We start from the raw sequence: 23521 nt of genomic DNA, 5'->3' as shown, positions 1-23521 counted from the left end.
GGGAGGGTTCAGGACTCAGAGGCAGGAGAAACCCTCAAGCTGGAGAGCATAATCCAGCCACCACTCGTGGGGTCAGGAGGGAGCATTCCCTGTGGGCAGGTTCTCCCATCGCTGCAGGATCCTGGCCGCTTCCTCTGATGCAGCTGGTACCAGCCACTGGGCAAGAGGAGACTGCGGCTAGACAGAGCCCTGTCCTGAGCCACTCTGGAGATTCCCCTGGGAAGGCAGTAGGGGAATAGAGCCCGGGGACCCAGCTGGGGCCATGGGGGTCAGCGGCAGGGCTGTGCTGTTTTGCAGTTATCCCAAAGAGCACGTGATGAGCATAGGTCTGTCCTGAAACGGCGCAAGACACCAAGGGCTCTGCGCAGGCCAGGCTGATGCCACGGGAGCAGCATGCTGCCCAGACACACGCACCCTCCCCAGCCCTCCCCAGCCCCGAGGGACTCATCACACTCCGTGCAGTTAGTAATTAAATGAGAAGCATTTGTGCCACTGGGGAATTGGAGCTGCAGGGGGAGCTGGTCAGCCGGCCGTGGCAGGAAAGCGTGTGCAGGTGACAGCGGCAAGTAACGCGTTCCATGCAGCAATGACGACTGTCCTGGGGGATGTTGCCCATGTGGAGGGGCTGGTGCATGACACAGGATCGGGGGGCCCTACCCCAAGTACTCACACTCACCCAACAGCTGGTCAGTCGACCAAGAGAACAAAGAGCCATGATCCATGTTTCTGTCTCCTAAAAATATCCTCTTTCCCTCCCTGGCTCTAATTGCCAGGCAACATACCCTCCAGAGCCACCAGTGGAACCCAGGAGTCCTGGATTCCAGACCCCCACACTAACGTCGAGGCCCCCTGCCCTCCCAAAGCCAGGCAAGGAACCCAGGCGTCCTGGCTTTTATTCCCTTGCTCTTACAACTAGAAAAACACTTCCTCTCAGTGCCATGAACAGAACTCCAGGGTCCCGACTGCCAGGCCCCTACTCCTTGAAGCCTGGAATAGAACCCAGGTGTCCTGACTCCTCCTCCCAAGCTCCGGCAGGGTTCAGATGAACTGTGGGGGGATCGCGATGCTAAGTCATGTGGTCGTGCGTGGTCTCCCACAGCTCGGCCAGACTAGAGGCATTTTATGTTACCACAGGAGTCAGGAAGAAAGGCACCGTCTTCCCAGTCATGCCTTGAATTTTTCACATATGGCGTGAGAAATGAAAGAGACGGGAGGGGGCTGATTATTGTGACCAGGTACAAAACGCTTTGAGTCAAGGGAAAAAATGATTTTTTCCATTAAAAAAAAAAGGGGGGGTAATAAAGTATCCATGGAAACGGACCATTTCTTTCTACTCGGGCCAGGAGAGTTGGACATCTGTCGTTCTTTTATCCAAGCAGCCGGGAGGGAAGGAGGACCGGAACTGGGTCCAGCCAGCATCTTCCAAAGGCAAACGTCTCCCCAGAGCAAAGCTATCAAAAGAGCTCCTTTGCACCCGAGCTTTTGGGAGTTAACACCCCCAACCCAGCCTCTGCTGAAATCAGCCTTTCCACTGGGCTGAGGCTGTAAATCTTAAAAATCCCTGAAGAGGGGGAAGGGGAGAAGGCTGGAAGAGAACTGGGTTTCTTTTCCTTTCTTCTTCATTTCTTTTTTTTTTTAGCTCCATCGAGCAGGAATTTGCTCCCTGGCTGGGAAAACACCAAAGCGCCACATCACAGGCTGGAACTGGTCCACAATCCATCCCACAGCCCCTTCGCCACGGACTTTTAACCCACTGGTACCTAGGAGCTCTGCAGCTCCAATGCCTTTCATTTGAGGGGATTGTACTTTATTGTTTGCTCTGTGCTCAAAGGGGGAGACACAAGGGGCACAGTTGTTAATTGAGCTGGGTCCCTGTGGGGCACACGCTAAGTGCTCTTACCACAGATGCAGCTCCCAGCTTATGATAGCCCCCCTCCACTGCCCTCCCTTCCCTCCCGCCCGCGTGCTGCTCACTTTACAAACGCCAGGCCACGCAAGGCCTTTAAAGAGAAGACAGCGTATCCCTTTAATCCGCTGCATTTCGTTGTGGGGAGCAAGGGGCAGGACTGCTGGACACAGGGACCCTCTTGACTTTGTTAAAAATGGGAGCTTGACTAACGACACAGGAAATCTGCATCTATGCAGAATCAATCTGTTACTCAGCCAAAGTTCAAGGGACTCTGTGCTTTCAAATTCCCTGGGGGTCTGAACCCCCTCCTTTGGCTGTTCAGGACTTCAGCCCCCCCAGCGGGGAGAGCACAATTTACGTGCGAAAGATGCTTTTTTATGAGTGTGGCAAGCGTCTCCCCAGCCTGCCAGCAACGAGCTGTAGGGGGCCGAGCTCGTCTCCCCGTGCCACAAGGGGCCAGTTCCTCAGCTGGTGTACATGGGCGTCACTCCATCGGAGCCAACCGTGCTACAGAAGCTGAGGATCTGGCCCACTGACTCCGATGGAGCAATGCCCATTCACACCAGCTGAGAATCTGACCCCAATGACATGGCCAGCCTCAGGGAGAGGTATAGGGATGGGCGCAGGGGGAATACTGTGGTTGCCTTAGGCACACTTGGCTATCCGAGGCTGCGGTATGGGGGGGCGGGGGGGGGTGATACTGTGGTTGCCTTAGGCACACTTGGCTATCCGAGGCTGCGGTATGGGGCACCCTGGTCTGCCCTGGGACCTGCCATTTCCATCTCTGATTTATTTCCCAGGGCAGGCCCCTTTGCTCGCGCGCAGGGGAGCGGGTGCCGTCCATCTGCGCCGCGGAGCCTGTCCCAGCACGGCTAACCGGGGAAGCCACGGGGGCTGCGTGGCTGGGCAGGGAAACGTAGCAAGCCGGTGGGACTGGTGCCTCAGACTGGACGTTACAGTCTGGGCATCAGGCTCATGTCTAAGCTCCCCCTTCCTTGACACCCCTCCCGATAAACTCCATGGGGCAGGCGAAGGGCTCTGGGGCGCCCGCGTTTAGCAGAAGGGTGATGGGGGAGCTCGGCTCCCGTCTCATTCCCTCATCCATTATGGCTCAAGGCAGAGCAATGAGTAACCCTGGAAGCAAGGCGGCGGAAGTGCTGCTGATGGAAAGTGGCTGGCTCATCTGGAGGGCAGGGGCTGGCATTGAGCTGCCTTGCGCTGCGGTCCTGGCTCCGCAGGGCTGGGGAGGTTGGAGCTTGGAGGAGAGACCCTCCCCTACCCCCGGCAAAGAGCCCGGTGGATACAAGGGGGGTGCTGACCCCAGTGTCCAGGGAGCTGCAGTATTTCAGGGGAGGCATAACCCTTTGTGGCTGGTGACGATCCTGAGGCACTTTCAGCTAGTGTCAGGGAGTTAAACCCCCTCTCCAGCCTGAACGCTAACCTGCGTAATTACTGTCTACCCTACCCCTGCACGTTCTCTTCTGTGTCCCAGCCTGGTCTGCGGGGCTGTTAAACAGCTGCTGTGTTCCCCGCCCCCAGAGGTGGCTGCATGTTAGTGGTGAATGACTGGGTCCTTTATAAACAGCTGCTGTGTTCCACCCCAGAGGTGGCTGCATGTCAGAGGAGGCTGAAGTAAGAACTGTAGCAGTAAAGTCACTCTCAGAGGCTTTGAGAGATTTTGGTTATTAACAACCCTGGCCTCTGCTCAGTCTCCCTAGAATGGCACCAAACACCCTCCTCCTTTTGCTGCAGAAGGCCCTTGAGTTGGGGACAGGTTCCGCGCTGGGGAAGGCTCACCAGGAGCTGCTCTCTTCACCTGGCTCTGGGAACAGTGACAACAGATGGTCCTCGACTGACTCCTGGTTAGAAGGTCACGTGAGTGACAGTACACTGGGACACCCCCCTCAGGGCTCCCGCCCCACTGACTTAGCAGGGGTCAGATGCCGTGCCCATGCAGAACTGCTCACCCTGCTGCTCTGGCCCTGCCAGCCCCTGCTCACATGAATTCAGCCTCACGGGCGCCCTGCGAGGGACAGGCGTCCAGGGTCACAGTCAGATCTCTGCTCGGTCCCTGGCTTACACCCGGGACGGATGCGTCCCATTTCCCACCCTTGATGGCCGGGGAAGCGAAGGTGCAGAGGGAGGCAGAGACCAGGCCACACACGGAGTCAGGACTTGTTCACAGGGGAACGTTATCCCGGTGTCAGGACTCGTCCATTTGACGGACAGCTAGCACGGCCCAGCGATGCCGCTGTAGCACCATAGTGGGGACGCTTCCTGCAGTGGCAGACGGGGCTTCCCCGTTGCCGTACGAACACCACTTCCCTGAGCGGCGGTAGCTAGTTGACTGACGCATCCGTCCACCGACCTAGCCGCGTCTAGGCCGGGGGTTAGGCTGGCACAGCCTCGGAGCGGAGGACTGCGAATTTTTCACACCCCTGAGCGATGCAGCTATGTCGACCTGCATTTTATGTGTAGACCAGGTGTGAATTCAAACCATGCTAGCTATATATAACTGACGAGGGGACATTTTATCCCAATATGAGGGGCTTTTTTTTTTTTTTTTTGGTTTGGCATAATCCCTGTCCAAAGTGATATATGCCAAGCCGAAAAGAAATAGAGCTTTCTCAGGGAGGTTATCCTGGTATCTCCCTAGTGGTTTAAATTCTCATCTTATCTCATATTGGTATAACTTTCCCATACAGACAAGCCCTTCGCAGCAGTCAGAAAGAGAATTCAGGTGTCTTGGCTCCCCGTCCCCTGCTCTAACCACTAGACCATACTCCTCTCCCAGAACCAAGACTAGAACCAAGGAGTCCCAACTCCCAGCCCCTTCTGCTCTAACCACTAGAGACCACTGCCTCCCTGTGAACAGACACCATGACTCGTGACTGCCATTTATCAGCTCTAACCACAAGTGAAGACTCCCCTCCCAGAGCCAATTGAACCCAGGAGTCCTGCATCCCAGTCCCGTGCTCTAACCATTAGACCACAGCCTCGCCACTGATTTTTCCAGGCAGTATATATAAGGGGCGTGTGTGATGAGCCGTTTTTTCTGGGAGATGGGGGAGGGTCCCCTGAAATCATCCCCTCTGATCCTCCAGTACCCTGCTGGGTCGGTGGCTCTATCCAGGGCTCGGAGCTGCCAGCAATCTGTGGTCCTTCCCCCTGCCCATCCTGGTGCCAGTGCTGACTGGATACGGCCAGACAAGCCTTTCATTTGCATCGGGCGGAGAAGATAATCTGGCTGCTTTTTGCGACCCATTTCCGCTCACTCCAGAGCCCTCTTCCGAGCGCTCGCTGCAATTTGACGGCTATTTTCTTGCCTTCCCTCCTGCCAGGAGCAGCAACGTCTCTCGCTGCTTGGCTTTGTTTTCATAGCTTGGCGTGTGTCTGGCTGTTTTTTTTTAAACAGACATTAGTCCTAATGCCCCAAATGGCTTGGCTTTTAAAAGCCATTTCGGCTCTGGCCCTTCAGCTGTCTCCCAGGCAAAGGGCATCTGTGCCTCCCCTCTCCAAAGGGTTGGACTCATTTTCTGGTTTTCGGCAGGTGAGTTCTGCGTGGGGCACGAGGGATGGACTGAGAGCCCTGGAGCCTGTCATACCACAAGCCTCAGGTGGGTGAAGACATCAGAGCTCCCCCGCCTTCGGGTCAGGACGCCTGGGTTCTGCTCTGGGTCCCTGCATTGGGTTAGTGGTTAGAGCAGACTCAGGACTCCTGGGTTCTGCTCTGGGTCCCTGTGTTCGGTTAGTGGTTAGAGCGGCAGGACTCCTGGGTTCTGCTTTGGGTCCCTGCATTGGGTTAGTGGTTAGAGCAGACTCAGGACTCCTGGGTTCTGCTCTGGGTCCCTGCGTTGGGTTAGTGGTTAGAGCGGTGTCAGGACTCCTGGGTTCTCTCCCAGGCTCTGGTGGGGGGAGGTGCAGCCCAATGCCTAGAGGGGGGTGAGGGACTGGACTTCAGAGGAGCTACCCCAGTCTTTACCAGCTGCGGATCTGTCTGTGCAGCACAACTCCCAGCCCCAGGACCCGAATCCTGATGGCTCCTTCCCTGTTGGCACTAAGAGAGCAGCGGCAAGTGCCAAGCGGTCGCTCTGATGGCAGAGGGCAGAACACTGGGGTAGCGGGGCCAAAGGGCCCACCGACAGCAGCATGGACACCGGGCCGTCTCCTGTTCTAACCACCTCCCACCCAGCACCTGGAACAGCACCCAGGAGTCCTGACTTGTGCTGGGGACAGGGTGTGGGACTGGTTCTGTTACTGATTCCCTCTGGGACCCTGGCCAAGTCCCGGCCCCTCTTTGTGCCTGTTTCCCCATCATGACACTGGCTCTGCTGCGTGTGGCCTGGGGGATCGAGGGGAGACGAGCTAAGGATGAGCCGCTCCGTGACACACACACGTACGCACCTCTCACCACACATGTGCACCCCTCCCACCGACACACACACACACACAGCACCCTGAGGGCACGCCCCCCCCAGCACCCTCTGCGCACGCCCCCCCAGCACCCTGTGCGCACGCCCCCCCAGCACCCTCTGCGCACGCCCCCCCCACAGTACCCTGTGCACACGCCCCCCCTGCACCCTGTGCGCACGCCCCCCCAGCACCCTCTGCGCACGCCCCCCCCACAGTACCCTGCGCGCACGCCCCCCCCAGCACCCTGTGCACACGCCCCCCCAGCACCCTGTGCGCACGCCCCCCCCACACAGTACCCTGTGTGCACGCCCCCCCAGCATCCTGTGCGCACCCCCCCCCACAGTACCCTGTGCACCCGCCCCCCCCTGCACCCTGTGCGCACGCCCCCCCAGCACCCTCTGCGCACGCCCCCCCACCACTCTGTGCACACGCCCCCCCCCCACAGCACCCTGTGCACACGCCCCCCCCCGGCACCCTGTGCGCATGCCCCCCCCAGCATCCTGCGCACATGCCCCCCCCCACACAGTACCCTGCGCGCACGCCCCCCCAGCACCCTGCGCGCACGCCCCCCCAGCACCCTCTGCGCACGCCCCCCCCACACACAGTACCCTGCGCGCACGCCCCCCCAGCACCCTGTGCGCACGCCCCCCCCCACAGCACCCTGTGCACACGCCCCCCCCAGCACCCTGTGCGCACGCCCCCCCCCACAGTACCCTGCGCACACGCCCCCCCCACACAGTACCCTGCGCACACAGCTCTCTCTCTCTTTCTCACACACAGAGCACTACAGCCAGGTGGGAACTCTCTCTCCTGGCCCTTGACAATGTTCAGGATTTCAGAACGACCCCTGCATGGCCTGGGACTAACCCCGCGCCCTTTTGCCATTCTTCACGAAAACCCAGCCAGCGAGAGCGGCTCCGCTCTTCCCCAGAACAGCCAGCAGCCCAGTGATCGGGGCTGTCGCCTGGGATGCAGGAGACCGAGGTTCAGAGCAGGGACTTGACCATAGGTCTCCCCGTGCCAGGTGACCGCGGTGGGCACTGGGCTATGGCTTCTCTCTCTCTCTCTGTATTTCTCTCTCCCACCTCGTGAAATCCCAGCCTGGCTCAGAGAACGTCCTGCGCAAACTTGCAAAAAGTTTCAGGGTCTGATGAAAACCCTGCTGCGTCACCTCACCCCCGTCCCGGTCCAGCAGCACCCCCTCCTGCGGTGGCGTTCACCGCCCCCCCTGCAGCATCCAGTGATGGGACACTGGGCTAGACGGGCCCTGAGTCTGGCCCCGCACCGCTCTCATATGCACACACCCCCTCGCCTCCCGATCCTGCCCCTCTCCTTGCACACCAGGGGTTAGGCGCTGAGGGAAGCTGCCCCCTCTGCCCGCCCCCCACCGAACGCCACTGAAAGGGAGAGAGCTGGTTATTCTCTGCTTGCAAACAGGTGCCATGCTCCCATGGGTTAATCCTCGCTCTGGGGAACCGCAGCCGGGGCTTGAGTTAATGGTGCCGGTGACAGCCCGTCGTGCAGCTCCATGCCGGCAAATCCCCTCTTACCCTGAGTGTTTACAGCCACGCGTAAGGTGGAGCGCGGGTCGCCGGCGCCAGGGGCGGGGTGGGCGTCTCGGGCCGTGCCCACCTGGGTACGGCCCGTGGGCGCCAGGAAGGGCGCAGCACTGGCGGTGGAGCTAGCGGGTCGGACTTGCCCTGCGTTGCCGACGACAAAGAAAAACGTCAGGGGGACACAGCAGGCTGGTGACGGCAGCATGAGCCCGCACGCCTGCGGGATCCGGGTAGGGGGTCCCCCTCCAACCTGCTGGAGGGCTGGACCACCCCCCTCCACCTATTGCATTATCACCAGTGACTCCAGGTGCCGGCACAAGGGGCCAGAGGCCCGCGGCAAAGCAGGTAGGCCAGCACCCCCTGCTGGATGGTAAAATACCCCCTCCCAGATCCATCCCACTGGAGGCTGCATCAGGAGCCCTACAGACCAACGCCGGCTCTGCACAGAGCATACGCAGAGAGAGCTTCCCCCACACCCTGCCCCCCTGCCCGGGCCCTGCCCTGGAGAGACCCCCCCTTGAGGGAGCAGGAAGGAGGAGCTCACTCGCTGGGCTCCATTCAGTCTTGGCCCCATTGATCACTGCAGGGTGGGCCTAGGTACAGAAGCCCAGCCTGTGATACAGCCCCAGGAGAGCCCAGGGCCGGGATAGCAGGGGGCTGAGGGTCGGGATTGAGGGGCACCGGCAGAGCAGTGGGGAGACCCCAGGGCTGGGATAGGAGGGGGCTGCGGGTTGGGATTGAGGGGCACCGGCAGAGCTGTGGGGGGAGCCCAGGGCCGGGATAGCAGGGGGCTGAGGGTCGGGATTGAGGGGCACCGGCAGAGGTGTGCGTGAGGTGGGGAAAAGCCCAGCACTGCCCAGGAGGAGCTTGCATGGCACCTGCCCATGCTGTGCCCAGCTCCGTGTACATAGCACCCGGCGTGAGCACCACGCTCAGAGCCTGGGCCCAGCACCTCACTTGCTATGGTGCTGCATGGCTGGCCCTGTGTCCTCAGCCCCAGTCCGGAGGGGTGAGAAGATGAGAGAGAGACACCAGCCCCGTGCTCTGCCCCCTGCCACGGCTCTTTGTGACGCTCCACAGGACAGATTCAGCCCCCATCCCATGCCAGGGGGCATCGCCTGCTGCAATCTAACCCCGCTCTTCAATAAACCCAGCTCCTATTTGTGCCCCTTCCTGGCTGCTTTCGAACAGTGACTATGCACGCAGCTGTCCGCCCCTGCTTTCTCCTCCAGACCTGGCCCTGGAGGATCCCAACCTCTCGTCGGAGCCCTGACCGCAGCTCCGTCCCTGCCACAGCGGAGGGTGATGCGGGATGTTCTGAGTGATGACGAGCAGAGATGGCGGGTGGGGTGATGAGAGGTGACAGGGTTAGCGATGGTGGTTAGGGGACGCGGTTCGTGTCAGTGTGGATGGTGACAGACTAGTGATGCAACCCCCGGCACCCATGGTGGGCACCCTCTGGCCTCTCTCCATGAGCTCTGCTCAGGGCAGTGGCTGCTTACCTCCCCAGCACCCCAACTGCCCACTTGCCAAGCCTCACTGGCTGGGGAGCTCTTTGTCTGGACGTGGTCGGGCCTGGTGGGAGCCATCTTTGGACACCAGGCTTCAGCAGGCCCGGACTCCCAGAGGAGGAGACACCGGCCCTGGCCCTGAGGGAACTTGTCGCTGCCCCTGTAGGATGGTGAGGGGGATTCGTGGAGGGTGTTACCCTTACCCAACAGGAAGCAATGGTGGTACTGCAGACAGGGGCACAATGCTAATACTCTGGGGGGTCAGGGGATTCCCAACATGGCACCCTCATGGAGTAACCCAACATGGCGTCACCAAGCGGCATCGCAACATGGTGTCCCAACATGGCCTCCCCATGAGGTGTCTTAATGTAACGTCCCAACATGGCCTCCCCATGAGCTGTCTCAATGTAACGTCCCAACATGGCATCCCCATGAGGTGACCCAACATGGCATCCCCATGAGGTGTCTCAATGTAACGTCCCAACATGGCATCCCCATGAGGTGACCCAACATGGCATCCCCATGAGGTGTCTCATTGTAACGTCCCAACATGGTATCCCCCTGAGGTTCCACAACATGGCGTTGCCAAGGGTTATCCCCATGAGATGCCCCAACGTGACATCCCAATATAGAGTCCTCATGGGGCAGCCCAATATGGCATCCCAACATGGCGTCTGCATGGGCTGTCCCACTGTCCTGTCCTCACAGGCTGTCTCAATATGGTGTCCCAGCATGGCGTGCTCATGGGATGTCCCGATGTTGGGGTCTCAGCGGAACTGGGACAAGCCCTCTGTGTTGTAACCCACCCTCAAACTCTTCCCGGCCCCAGGGTGGGGGGTGAGAGCAGAACCGCAATGAGTAGTAAACCACGTAGGGCCCGTCCCTTCACAGAGCTTTGGGAGGAGACGTCACAGAGGGTTAGGGGTGAGGGATTTGGGGGGCAGCAGGGTTGGAGGGAGGGTGAAAGTGAGAGTGGGGAGACGGGGTCACTGACCATATGAGGAGTCACTGGCACTGTTGTGATTTCCCATGGAGGTCACGGCATCTGCAGAAAGGAGAAGAGAGCGGTATCTAGATATCAACAATGAACAAAGCGGGGAGAGGGGGCAGGAATGGGGAGACTGCAGCAGAGCTGGGGGGAATGTCAGGGTGGGAAACTACAGGGCAAGGGACAGGTTCAGGGATTAATCCAGCACCTGGTCCACCCACTCCCTGCGTCTGAGCAGCATCCACTGGAGCGACACTGCTAAGGATCTGGGCGGCCCCGCGGGCCAGGGAGACCTGGAGCTTGGTTTGCAAACTGGGGCTCTTGTGGGTTCAGTTGTCACAGACTACATGGGGTTTTTAGCAAGAACAGCTAGGACAGCCACCCGGTCGGAACCAGAGCCCGGGAGGTGAAAGGCCTAGAAAGGCAAGTCCCCATAGCCCATTCCTAACTCCCTTGAGCCAGCCAGTGCCCCGGCCAGGGTCCAGCTGGGTGCGAGCCTCCTAGCAGCGAAAGGCCTCATACCCCCTTCCCTGCCTCCCGGATCCCTCCACTGCCCCAGAATGGAAACACGAGGATTTCCCCCCCTAGAATCCAGGTCCAAATTTTGCATCTCACCACTTTTGTTCTGCTTGGCCAGGGCTGTTTTATGGGCAGCCCGGGATGCTGACTCATCCCGTTTCTCCTCCGCGGAGACCCCCAGCGCTTCCTGCCCCTGCAGCTGCCACTGCGGGGGGGGGGGGGGCGGCGGGGGCGCAGCCCTGGCCTCACTTACCTTGACAGCTCCCCGGCTGCTTGGCTGCGTTCTCAACATCTTGTTCGAATCCAGCCCTGGAAGGAAACCAAGGAAGACGGCGGTGAAGGAGCCTGTCGCCTCAATTAAACCCTCTGCTCGTTAATCGGGGCTCCAAAAAACCATACAGAGATAAAGCTAGAGGCACGGGAGCCCCTCCCCCAAAGCAGCTCTCCCCCCCGCCCCAAGCCCGAGCCATCTCTCTGCTTGGAGGAGCCTGACGTGCAGGGCTTTGTTGTAATGTCTTCCCTTGGCTGGTTAGTTGGGTTGATCTTGGATGCAATTCGCCGCATGGATGTTTAGAGACTTAGTCTCGTGCCAAAGGTAGGAGGGGGCAGAGGTGGGAAGCAGGGAAGGAGCTAGAGTGAAGAACCCAGGAGATCTAGAATTCAGGTGAGAGGCAGTTAGGAGAGGCCTCTTCTACCCTGCCCCCTACAACCTGGGCTCAGAGGCAAATGAGGCTCAATAAAAGGACCCCCCTCCCCACTGCTCTCATTCACACTATCACCCCCGCCTCCAACCCTTCTGGATGCAGGGTCACCACATGGCAGAGCTGGGCTGCTCTCAGATCCACACTCTCCCCGCCGGCATTAAGGCTTCCACTTGGCAAACAACGTCCAGCCTGTGGCTGCGATGGGCTAGTGGGGTCATGAGGACCCCATAAAACACTCTGTATGGAATAGACAGTGCCTCTGCGGAAGTGTGGTTTAGTGGTTAGAGCAGGGGGGACTTGGCATCAGGACACCTGGGTTCTGCTCCTGGTTTGGGGAGGGGAGTGGCGCCAAGTTACTAGAGAAAAGGGGAACCTGGAATCAAGACTCCTGCGTTTGATTCTCTCCATTCATTCCAGGCTCTCCATGCCTCAGTTTCCCCATCTGTGAGATGGGGGCACTTGCACAGACCTATCTCTTTAGGGGAAGGCTGTGGGGCTTACAGAACAGGCGAGATGGGGTGACCCATACGGAGAGATGTTCAGCTCAGGAGGCCCCACCCACATCATCTAGTTTGACCTCCTGGCTGACCGCCAGCCATTGGACTTCCCCCCACCCCCCAGGCGTCGACACTGAAGTGTTTCACCGTAAACCATATCACACCCGCATGATCGCAGGCACTGACAAACCAACAGCCTTGATTTCTGTCTTTCCCCCACTACCAAACCACTCAGACCCTTTCCAGAGCCGACCAGACAATCCCCTTTCAAGGCTCAGAAATGTATTGTCCTGCCTGGGACGGAAGCCAAGCCTCTCCGACCGTTTTTGCAAAAGAGAGGAGTTGAAATGTCCAAGGACGTGAGGCCAATGGCTGGGGATGGGGGAGTCCCTGCTTTGCCTGGGTCAAAGCTGAATTTTTTGACCCGGAGCAGAATCTGGCTCTTCCCCCAGGCTACAGAACACGACTCCCCCCGTCCCCCCTCCGCTCCAAAACCTGGTTCGTCACAGCCTGTCTCAAAACATTTCAGCTTCCGTGAAATTTCAGTTCATAAAAAATCTTCCAACCAGCTCCACCTTCCTCCTCTCCTCCCAGCCCCGCACAGGCTCGGTTTCAAGGGTTCCTTTCTGACACCCAGATCTGGCGGGACTCCCAAGGCTGGCTGAGGACCCAGGAGTCCGGGGGGCCGCAGGAGCTGCGGTAGCTGCTCTGCGGGTGAGCCCAGCCGCCCGTGTAGCCGGGGAGCGGGGTTTGTCCCGAGCTTTCTCAGGGATGGAGCCTTTTGTGCGTCCCCCCGCTAGGCGCCCTGTTCTGCAGCTTCAGAAGGCAACGTGCCGGGGAGCCCTCTGGCTAGTGCCGCTGTGTCTCCCTCTCCATGCGTGTTCCCAGGCCTAACCAAACCCAGAGCCCATTATTTCCCAGGCAGCTGCTCCCCAGCGCAAGATCCTAATCCGATGCAGCTGGGAGGCAGGGCTGTAATGCCACCAAGCTCCACCCACCCTAGGAGCCGGCGGTGGGGTTTACTTGTGCTGCAGCCCTAATGAGGCTAATTACAGGGTTTGTGCCCTGTGGTTTTCTCATGGTCCTGGCACAGGCGTCTTCTCCAGCAGGGGGTGCTTCGGAGCACACGCCTAGTGGGTCCTGGCACAGGCGTCTTCTCCAGCAGGGGGCGCTTCAGAGCACACGCCTAGTGGGTCCTGGCCAGCCGGGGGGATGGGGGAACCAGGAATTGAAGGGAGCGGCTGACACAGGGCAGGACCCGCTGCATGGACACAATGCTCCCGGATGGGCGCAGAGCCAGCTCTGCCGTGGCACAGCGGCACTCAGCTTGCTCCTGCATTACGCTGGCTTAGCGCATGCGACTCTGTCTCCCTCTAATGGTCAGCCTGGCAACTGCACCAGCTCACAGAGAAAGGAGCCACTACCCCCAGAGGGCTGGAGCGAGGCAGCTTTGGCATCGGGTGGTGCCCAGTGCCGTGTGCATTACACTTCCCAAGGGGACCCAGCTGCTGGGCATTCCAGGGAGGGCGGGGCTGGGGAAGGGGAGCTCTGCTAACCATCTTTGCCAGCACATGGGCAGGGGAACGAGGGGGCCTCGGGCCTGACTCTCCATAGCCAGGCATGGATAGCACAGGCGGGTACACAGAGCAGGGTGCTATCAGATGGCGCCGGCAGCCTGTCACACCCACTGTGCGCTGGGGAAAACGACTGTGCAATCAGGGAACAGGTGCACATCAGCTGTGACAACTGGATCACACTCGTCACAGCTGTGTGCGTGTGGGTGTTACACCCCCGCTGACGGGAAGGGGCTTGCCTCACGGCACCCTCGGGACTCAGCTTGGGGAGAGTTTTCCGTATTGCCAAGCTCCGTGGGGGTTTCCGGGATGGGAGCCGATTCAGACGGTGCAAGAGCGACTCGAACGGAGCCCGAGAGTTGGCAGTGACAGAGAGGCCGACCCTGCCCACCAGAGACGCAGAGGAGCGACACGGTGTGAAGGAGACCGGTGCAGAGGGGTGGGGAGAGGACAGGAGAATCTGAGCCGGGCTCCCTGCTGCCCTGAAGTGGGGGTGAAAGGCCACTGTCCTGATTTGACTGGTGCAAACGAGCGCACGCCGGGTGGGCAATGTGTAACAGGCTCAGAGATCGGTGGAGTCGGCCAAGGCAGGGCAGCTAGTCAGGGACATACAGTAAATTCTTCCATCCCCCAGCTGAGTTGTGTCAGGGCACATTTGAAACCCGCATCTGGTTTGCTTCAACAGCCGTCCCTTGTGTTGTGAGCAGACACTGACCCGGGACTGCAGACCCCTGGGAAATCCCCCGCCCCTCCCAATCTCTAACCAGAGCCACTCACCTGATTTCTTGTCCAAAACCCACACACGCTCCTGGCCTGAGCCAGACACAGTATGGATCGCGGGAGGCCAAGCAGCTCCTGTGATGGATTGGGAAGCAGATCAGACGCAGAATCACAGAAATGCAGGGGTGGACAGAACCTCGATAGGCCACCTGATCCAATCCCCTGCACCGAGGCAGGACTAAATATTATCTAGACCATCCCTGACTGGTGTTTGTTCAATCTGCTCTTAAAAACCTCCAACAACGAGATTCCCAAACTTCCCTAGGTAATTTGTTTGAGTGCTTAACCAGCCTTACGGTTAGGAAGTTTTTTCTAATGTCTGACCTAAATCTCCCTTGCTGCAATTTAAGCCCATTGCTTCTTGTCTATCCTCAGGGGTTAAGGAGAATAATTTATCACCCTCCTCTTTATCACACCCTGTTACCGACTTGAAGGCTGTTATCATGTCCCACACTCAGTCTTCTCTTCTCCAGACTAAACAAACCCAATTTTTTAAATCTTTCCTCACAGGCCAAGCTTTCTAGACCTTTAATCGTTTTTGTTGCTCTCCTCTGGACTTCCTCCAATTTGTCCACATCTTTCCCGGAGTGTGGCGCCCAGGACTGGACACAATACTCCAGGTGAGACCTTATCAGTGCCACGTAGAGCAGAAGAATTACTTCTCGCGTCTTGCTTATAACGCTCCTGCTAATCCAGCCCAGAAGGAGGTTCACTTTTTTTGCCATAGTATTACACTGTTGACTCATATTTAGTTTGTGATCCGTTATAACCCCCAGATCCTTTTCCGCAGTACTTCTTCCTAGGCAGTCATTTCCCATTTTGTATGTGTGCAACTGATTGTTCCTTCCTAAGTGGAGTACTTTGCATTTGTCCTTATTGAATTTCATCCTATTTAATTCAAACCATTTCTCCAGTTTGTCAAGATCATTTTGAATTTCTAATCCTGTCCCCGAAAGCGCTTGCAACCTCTCCCAGCTTGGCATGCCCACAGACTTCATAAGTGTACTCTCTAAGCCGTTATCCACATCCATTATGAGGATATTGACTAGAACCAGACCAAGGAGAGATCCCGGCGGGACCCCACTCGACACGTCCTTCCAGCTTGACTGCGAGCCATTGATAACTCCTTTCGGAGTACACTTTTCCAGCCAGTTGTGCACCCACCTTATAGTAGAGTCATCGCTAAGCTATTTCTCTAGTTCATTTACGAGACAGTCACGTGAGACAGTATAAAAAGCCTGACTGAGGTCGAGCTACACCGCACCTACCACTTCCCCCCATCCACAGGCTTGTTACCCTGTCAGTGAAGGATATTAGGTTGGTTTGACATGGTCTGTCTTGACAAATCCATTTTGACTGTTACTTATCATCTTATTTTCTTCTAGGTGTTTGCAACTCGACTGTTTAATTATTTGCTCCATTATCTTTCCAGGTACCCCACAGTTAAGCTGACTGGTCTGTAATTCCCCGGATTGTCTTTAGTCCCCTTTTCACAGCTAGCTACTATGTTCGCCCTTTTCCAGCCCTCTGGGATCTCTCCCGTCCTCCATGAGTTCTCAAAGATAGTCACTAATGGCTCCCAGATCTCTTCAGCCATCTGCTTACATAATATGAATGGTAGCAGCCTGGACAGGGGCAAGGGATAGCTCAGTGGTTTGAGCATTGGCCTGCTCAACCTAGGGATGTGAGTTCAATACTTGAGGGGGCCATCTGGGGCAAAAATTGGGGATTGGTCCTGCCCTGAGCAGGGGGTTGGACTAGATGATCTCCTGAGGTCCCTTCCAACCCTGATATTCTATGAGTCTATGACAGGGCTAGCCAGCATCAGATCATCCTCTGAGGGCCAGGAAATAATCCCCCACTCCTGGCCCCAGGGGTAGTTAACGCTCATATGGGGGGTGGGGTGGTTTACCTGCCTCCAAAATAACTGGCATGGGACACTGTCAGGAAACCAGTCAACGTGGATCACTGGTGCGTTCTGGGGCCTGATTCTGCCTTCACGTATGGCCCGATCCAAGGCCAGTGAAGTCAGTGGGGGGACGTCCCTAGGTGTCAGATCAGACCTTGGTTCGATGCCTGTGTCACTGATGGATTGATCCTAGGACACGCGGGCGTGAGAGCAGGGTCAGGATGTCCAGCGTGCTCCTTTAGCTCCTCCCACCCAGAGGGTGAGGGGTGCTGCTGGGTCGTGCAGGCTGCACCGGGCGGGGGAACTACGAATGCAAGGCAGCAGGAAACTCCTGGGTTCTGCTCCCGGCCCCGCCATCTGCCCGACCCCTCTCTGTGCAATGAGGTGAACGGTACTGGGAGCTGCAGGGATGAGGCAGCTCAGAAGCGCTAAGGATTAGAGCGCCAAGCATCAATGACTAGCCTGTGCAGAGATGATGCAGCTGGTAACACGTGCTGCAGAAACAAAACTCATCACCCCCCGCCCCCGAGCACCCCCCCAGAGGGCCAGTTTCAGCCACATAGAAAATGGGGCTCAGAGAGCAGAAATGACCTGTTCGAGATCACACAAATCACTGGCAGAGCTGGGAATAGAACCCAGGAGTCCTGGCTCCCTTCCCCCTCCTCCACTCCAACCACTAGACCCCAGTCTCCTCCCGGAGCTGGGAATAGAACCCAGGAGTCCTGACTCCCTTCCTCCTCCACAACCACTAGACAGGCCCCCATGCTTTTAATGCCAGCCCTGTTCTGCTCCGTGTGCTGTTATCCCTTCTTCTGATGACTTGGAGGGGGGTTGCTCAGGGCTTCGCTGGGGGCTTTTTATAGGTGGTCTTAATTGCCAGATAAAGGACATGGAAAGGTCAGAGAGAGATTGCAGGGGCTCTGTGTTTCTTGGAACTGGCTCGGGTCGGGCATTCACACCTGTCGGGGCTGGGACACGGGCCAGGCAGGGGCACTGGGAGAGCCAATGGCTGCTTATGGTCCAAACACACCCTACCCACACACACACACACACTCCCCCTCAACACACACACACATAGAATCATAGAATCATAGAATATCAGGGTTGAAAGGGACCCCTGAAGGTCATCTAGTCCAACCCCCTGCTCGAAGCAGGACCAATTCCCAGTTAAATCATCCCAGCCAGGGCTTTGTCAAGCCTGACCTTAAAAACCTCTAAGGAAGGAGATTCTACCACCTCCCTAGGTAACACATTCCAGTGTTTCACCATCCTCTTAGTGAAAAAGTTTTTCCTAATATCCAATCTAAACCTCCCCCACTGCAACTTGAGGCCATTACTCCTCGTTCTGTCATCTGCTACCATTGAGAACAGTCTAGAGCCATCCTCTTTGGAACCCCCTTTCAGGTAGTTGAAAGCAGCTATCAAATCCCCCCTCATTCTTCTCTTCTGCAGGCTAAACAATCCCAGCTCCCTCAGCCTCTCCTCATAAGTCATGTGTTCCAGTCCCCTAATCATTTTTGTTGCCCTTCGCTGGACTCTCTCCAATTTATCCACATCCTTCTTGTAGTGTGGGGCCCAAAACTGGACACAGTACTCCAGATGAGGCTTCACCAATGTCGAATAGAGGGGGACGATCACGTCCCTCGATCTGCTCGCTATGCCCCTACTTATACATCCCAAAATGCCATTGGCCTTCTTGGCAACAAGGGCACACTGCTGACTCATATCCAGCTTCTCGTCCACTGTCACCCCTAGGTCCTTTTCCGCAGAACTGCTGCCGAGCCATTCGGTCCCTAGTCTGTAGCTGTGCATTGGGTTCTTCCGTCCTAAGTGCATTCTGTACACCCCCCCACCCTACGCACACACACACACGCACACACACACACACACTTCCCCATGACACACACACATGCTGTACACCCCCCCACCCTACACACACACTCCCTTGACACACACACATGCTGTACACCCCCCCACCCTACCCACACACACACACTTCCTTAACACACACACCCTATTCACACACACACACGCTCCCCCTCGACACACATACACATGCTGTACACCCCCTGCCCTCGACACACACACACACACACTTCCCCTACACACACATTTCCCCTCGACACACCTACACATGCTGTACAACCCCCATGCCCTCCACACACACACACACACACACACACACACACACTTCCCCAACACACCTACACATGCTGTACACCCCTCATGCCCTCCACACACACACGCAGACTTCCCCCAACACCCCCCCCACACGTGCACACTTCCCTGTCACTCAGATACACACACACACACGCTGTACACCCTGCGTGCACACCCCCCCACACACACTCCCACCTGGCACACACACAGTTCCCTTCCCTCTCACCCCCGCAGCACCCGCACTGTGTGAATGGAGCCCCGGCCCTGCCGGACCTTCGGGACCCTGCTGGGAAGGGTCCCTCCATGCCAGGAGGCAGCAGCCCAACCCACGGCCCATCCCCCACTCACTTCCGGCAGCTCCCATAGGCGTCACAGCGGCTGAGCGGCACACGCAGCACGCAGCTGGAGAAGGCCACGTACAGGGCCTGGTGGGCCGTGTCCAGCTCCAGGCCCACAATCCGCCTGTCCTCCCTCTTCACGTTGCACCTGGGGCCAAGCACAGAGAGCCAGAGTCAAAACCGAGCCCGCGCCCCCACGCCCCGCGCCCCTCCTTCCACGAGAGCACAGGTACAGCAGAATGGCTCTCCCTGTTTGACAGGTGGGGAAACTGAGGCATGGCAAGACTCCCAGGCTAAACAGCTAGTCAGTGGCACAGGGGAATAGAACGCAGGAATCCAGACTCCCAGGTCCCTTTGCTAATCACTCAGCCACATCCAGGAACAGAACCCTGAAGCCGAGATCCCCCTCCCCCTCGTTCTAACCACTAGACCCCATGTTCCCAAAACTGAGGCTAGAACCCAGGAGTCCTGCTCTAATCCACTCGACCCTGCGTCCCCAAAACTGAGGCTAGAACCCAGGAGTCCTGCTCTAATCCACTCGACCCTGCGTCCCCAAAACTGAGGCTAGAACCCAGGAGTCCTGCTCTAATCCACTCGACCCTGCGTCCCCAAAACTGAGGCTAGAACCCAGGAGTCCTGCTCTAACCAGTAGGTCCCACTCTCTCTAGCGAGTGCTTTGCTTGCTCTCCATCTCTCGTTCCAGGCCGAGCGCATGGTGCCCCAGCTGCACTCACTGGGCCGGGCTGTAGACGCTGATCTCCTCCAGGAGCAGGGTCTCCACGCTGGAGTTCTCCTTAGTCCCCGTAAGAACCTTCAGCACCTTCCCGTCCTCCGAGCCGAGGAACAGCACCGTGTAGTTCCTGTGGGGGCCAGCGGCTGGGTCGACTGCCAGCTGGGTCAGCTTGTACCTGTGGGGGGTGGCAGGGCGCTAGCTCAGGGCACGAGCCTGGTGTGGCAGCCCAGGGGACTTGGAAGCCATTGGACACACAGACACATGAATATGCACGTGCACCCACAAGGCCACGTGTGTGCACTTCAACGCACGTCCCCGCACAAGCACTATTGCCCAGGGGAGACACATACAGACACACGCACGTACCTGTGCACACGTGATCACACCTGCAAACGCACGTGCATGATGGGCACGCACAGAACCCCATCTGGGCGTGGCGCACACACACGCAAACGCACGCACACCATTGTGCACACACGTGACCCCACCAGGGCGAAGACGTACACATCGGCACACATCGGTACATGTGCAGAGGCCGGTCTGTTGCCAGGGCCCAGGTGGTTTATTCTCACTGATCACTGGTCAAAGACCGTTTGCTGGTAATAGTTTACTGGCCCCAAAGGATCCAGCCGCAAGAGACCGGGGTCGGTTGCCTCTGCCACTGATGGCTGCCCCTCAATCCCACTCAGAGCCTGGTGCACTTCCCCTTCGCTGACTCCTGTTAGGCAGGAGGATCAGGCTGCACGGGGCTGTTTAGGGTGAGCCAGCAGGGACTGGGGCGGATGGGCTGAAACTCGGGTGACCAGATGTCCCAATTTTATGGGGACAGTCCCGATTTTGGGATCTTTTCCTTATATAGGCTCCTATTACCCCCCCACCCCCTGTCCCGGTTTTTCACATTTGCTGTCTGGTCACCCTAGCTGAAACGGAGCCAGAGGACAATTTAGAAAGGAAAACGTCTGGACACCATCAGCTCCCAGGGGAAGGGCTGGGAGCCCCCTCCCCGCGGTCCTTTCGCCATAGGATGAGACAACGCCTTGGAGGGCAGAGGACGATCTTGATGGGGTAGATGGGAGTGAATCCGGCACAGGAGAACCCAGCCCTGGGCAATGGGTTAGGTGGGACCTGGCTCGGCTTGATGGTCCCCCACCTACTGGCTGCCCAGGAAGCATCGGCCCTTCCTCGGCTGCCCCTCCAGCCCCAGTGCCCTCGTGGTACCTGCTGGTGGTCTTGGTGAACCAGGGCCTTCCCGTGGCGGAGGGCACGGCCTCATCCAGCAGTGGGTAGGACTTGATGAAGGCCAGCGTCTCGTCGGGGAACTCGTTGGAGGTTCTGTAGCCGGCCGCTTGGCCAACGCTGGCGCAGCTGCCTGGCCTGTAGGGACAGAGAGAATCCAGCTGCAGGCGTGGGCGGCCCAGGGGCAGCACCTCAGCTGGCTGTGGGTAGGGGGCAGTGCCCCCCATCCTGCAGCTGCTCCACTTGCCTAGCTCCCAGTCCCACCCACAGGGTTGGATTGGGGAGCCCCCAAGGGAGCCGATGTTGTGTTAACCAAACCATGTGTCCATCTCTACATAATTAAGGTGCCAGGGTAGAACCCCCTAGACCCCACTTCCCGCCCTCCCCCTCCGAAGAGGCGCCCGCCCATGCTCCAACCACTAGACCATACTCCCCTCCAAGAGCCGGGAGAAGAACGCAGGAGTCCTGGTTCCCAACCCTCTGCTCTGATGCCCAGGCCACTGTTCTAGCCCCTAGTCCCAGTGTTGGAAATAGAACCCAGGAGTCCTGGCTTCTGGCCCATTGCCTCAAAGGCCAGGCCAGGGGCTGTGCCCAGTAACAGCCCACACACGTCCTGCTCCGTTTCGAGGGGGCTGTTTACCTGGGTTTAGGCACCTTCTCCTCCGGCACTGCGGTCCAGGCAGAATCCGCGTTCTTCTGCTCCTTGAACTTCCCAGTGAACGCTCGCTCAATGTCGTCCAGGTAGAAGGCGCAGACAGCCGAGCCAGTGATGCTGTGGGGGTGGTAGAGATGAGGGGAGGCCTGAGTGGGGCTGCTGGTGGCTCCAACCTCCACTCAGCTGCTGCTGGGCCCAGCTTGGATTATTATTGTAGGGTCTCTGGGCTGTGCACACTGGTTTGTTATTGTAGGGTCTCTGGGCTGTGCACACTGGTTTGTTACTGTAGGGTCTCTGGGCTGTGCACACTGGTTTGTTATTGTAGGGTCTCTGGGCTATGCACACTGGTTTGTTATTGTAGGGTCTCTGGGCTGTGCACACCGGTTTGTTATTGTAGGGTCTCTGGGCTGCGCACACCGGTTTGTTATTGTAGGGTCTCTGGGCGTGCACACTGGTTTGTTATTGTAGGGTCTTTGGGCGTGCACACTGGTTTGTTATTGTAGGGTCTCTGGGCTGTGCACACTGGTTTGTTATTGTAGGGTCTCTGGGCTGCGCACACCGGTTTGTTATTGTAGGGTCTCTGGGCTGTGCACACTGGTTTGTTATTGTAGGGTCTCTGGGCTGTGCACACTGGTTTGTTATTGTAGGGTCTCTGGGCTATGCACACTGGTTTGTTATTGTAGGGTCTCTGGGCTGCGCACACCACTTGTTATCGCAGGGCCATTTATAAAGAATCCCAAAGGGCTTTGCAGGCAGGAAGTGACAGGGTGATGGGGGAGGCACAGCAGGGGGATTTATACATCCGGGCCCCCTCCCACAGTTCTGCGCCTGCCCTTTTCAGCCTTTTCTAGCAGGCTCCTCTGCTCCATATCGGAGCCCACCACTGGCAGGAATGGATTGATCCTCCCTCCCCCCGGGGAGGCAGAGACATTTCCTTATCCCCATTGTACTGAAGAGGAAACTGAGGCACGGTGCAATCAAGTGACTTATCCATGGTCACATGGGAAGCCAGCAGTAGAGCCAGCTCCCTCCTCCCCAGACTGGGGAGTGGATCCCAACTCATCCTCTCCTGTCAACACCTTCAGACTCCTCCCCCCCAGCCCCAGCGCCCCCAGGAGGACCCTGAAGGCACACGGTGCCTTGCAGGCATATGGCATCCCAGCGCCATGCTCCAAGGCCTGGTACCCTGGGTGCTGCTGGGCCGTTAGCAGGAGGGCCCACGAGGTCCCGCCCCACTGAGCAAACTGGCAGGGCTGGAGGGGGGCTGCGGTACCTGTTGGACTGGGTGGTGAACACCCCGAAGACAGCGGGGCGCCCGTTGACCTGGAAGACGTCGGTGATGGCCTGCAGCACGTCGAAGTAGAAGAAGGCATCTCCGGGCACGGAGCAGTTGAGCCGGGCCTTGAGGAAGGAGGTCCAGTACTTCTCCAGCACGCGGGGCGAACCCCCCATGTCGTTCTTACACACCCGGCCCACGCGCGAGAAGATCACCTGCTGGGGCAGGGCACTGGTTACGGGGAGGGGCCGGCTGGCCTTGCCGGGGCTGCTGACACCCCGCTCCAGTCAGGCTGAGGTGCCCTGAGGCAGGCCCAGCCGGGGCCAGGCTTCGCCTTTGGGCTGAGTGTTTACGCTGCCTCGGATTAAGGGGGGTGGGGGAGCGTTCTCTTCCTGCTGTGGGGCTCAACTGAAGCAGGGCCTGGCCAGAGGCCACAGTGATGGGCACACAGTGGGCTCCAAGCCTAAGGGGGTGGACTGTTCAAAGCTGCTCAGTACCCAGCAGCTCCCACTGAGAATGCCCCCTTGGAGAGCAATGGGGAATCCCTCCCATTCCCCATGGAGAGCAACGGGGAATCCCTCCCAACCCCTCATGGAGAGCAGCAGGGAATCCCTCCCATCCCCCCATCAAGAGCAATAAAAAATCCCTCCCATCCCCCATCGAGAGCAACAGGGAATCCTGTCCATCCCCCCATGGAGAGCCACGGGGCAGGGATTTAGAAAGTGGCTTAAAGGGTTCAGGGATCCCCTCATCTTTTCTGTCT

General features: G+C 58.2%; 1 protein-coding gene across 2 annotated transcripts in view; it reads right to left on the bottom strand.

The window, feature by feature from the left end:
• Window positions 1-23521, bottom strand: part of SEMA6C (semaphorin 6C) — a 94109-nt gene that overhangs the window by 4027 nt on the left and 66561 nt on the right. The window contains exons 11-19 of one of the 2 annotated variants that reach the window (XM_084613868.1): window positions 22756-22973; window positions 21468-21599; window positions 20810-20965; window positions 19593-19766; window positions 18869-19006; window positions 14449-14526; window positions 11150-11205; window positions 10384-10434; window positions 7873-8022 (exon numbers count right to left, since the gene is read on the bottom strand). In XM_084613868.1, coding sequence (XP_084469994.1) covers window positions 7873-8022; window positions 10384-10434; window positions 11150-11205; window positions 14449-14526; window positions 18869-19006; window positions 19593-19766; window positions 20810-20965; window positions 21468-21599; window positions 22756-22973 — 1153 coding nt within the window. The remainder of the gene's footprint in view (window positions 1-7872; window positions 8023-10383; window positions 10435-11149; window positions 11206-14448; window positions 14527-18868; window positions 19007-19592; window positions 19767-20809; window positions 20966-21467; window positions 21600-22755; window positions 22974-23521) is intronic. The other variant, XM_084613869.1, reaches the window with a different exon arrangement.

Source organism: Lepidochelys olivacea (assembly GCF_965140295.1).
Source record: "Lepidochelys olivacea isolate rLepOli2 genome assembly, chromosome: 24".
NCBI lineage: Eukaryota > Metazoa > Chordata > Testudines > Cheloniidae > Lepidochelys > Lepidochelys olivacea.
Note: the sequence above shows the minus strand (reverse complement) of the source record. Positions and strands in the feature narration are given on the sequence as shown.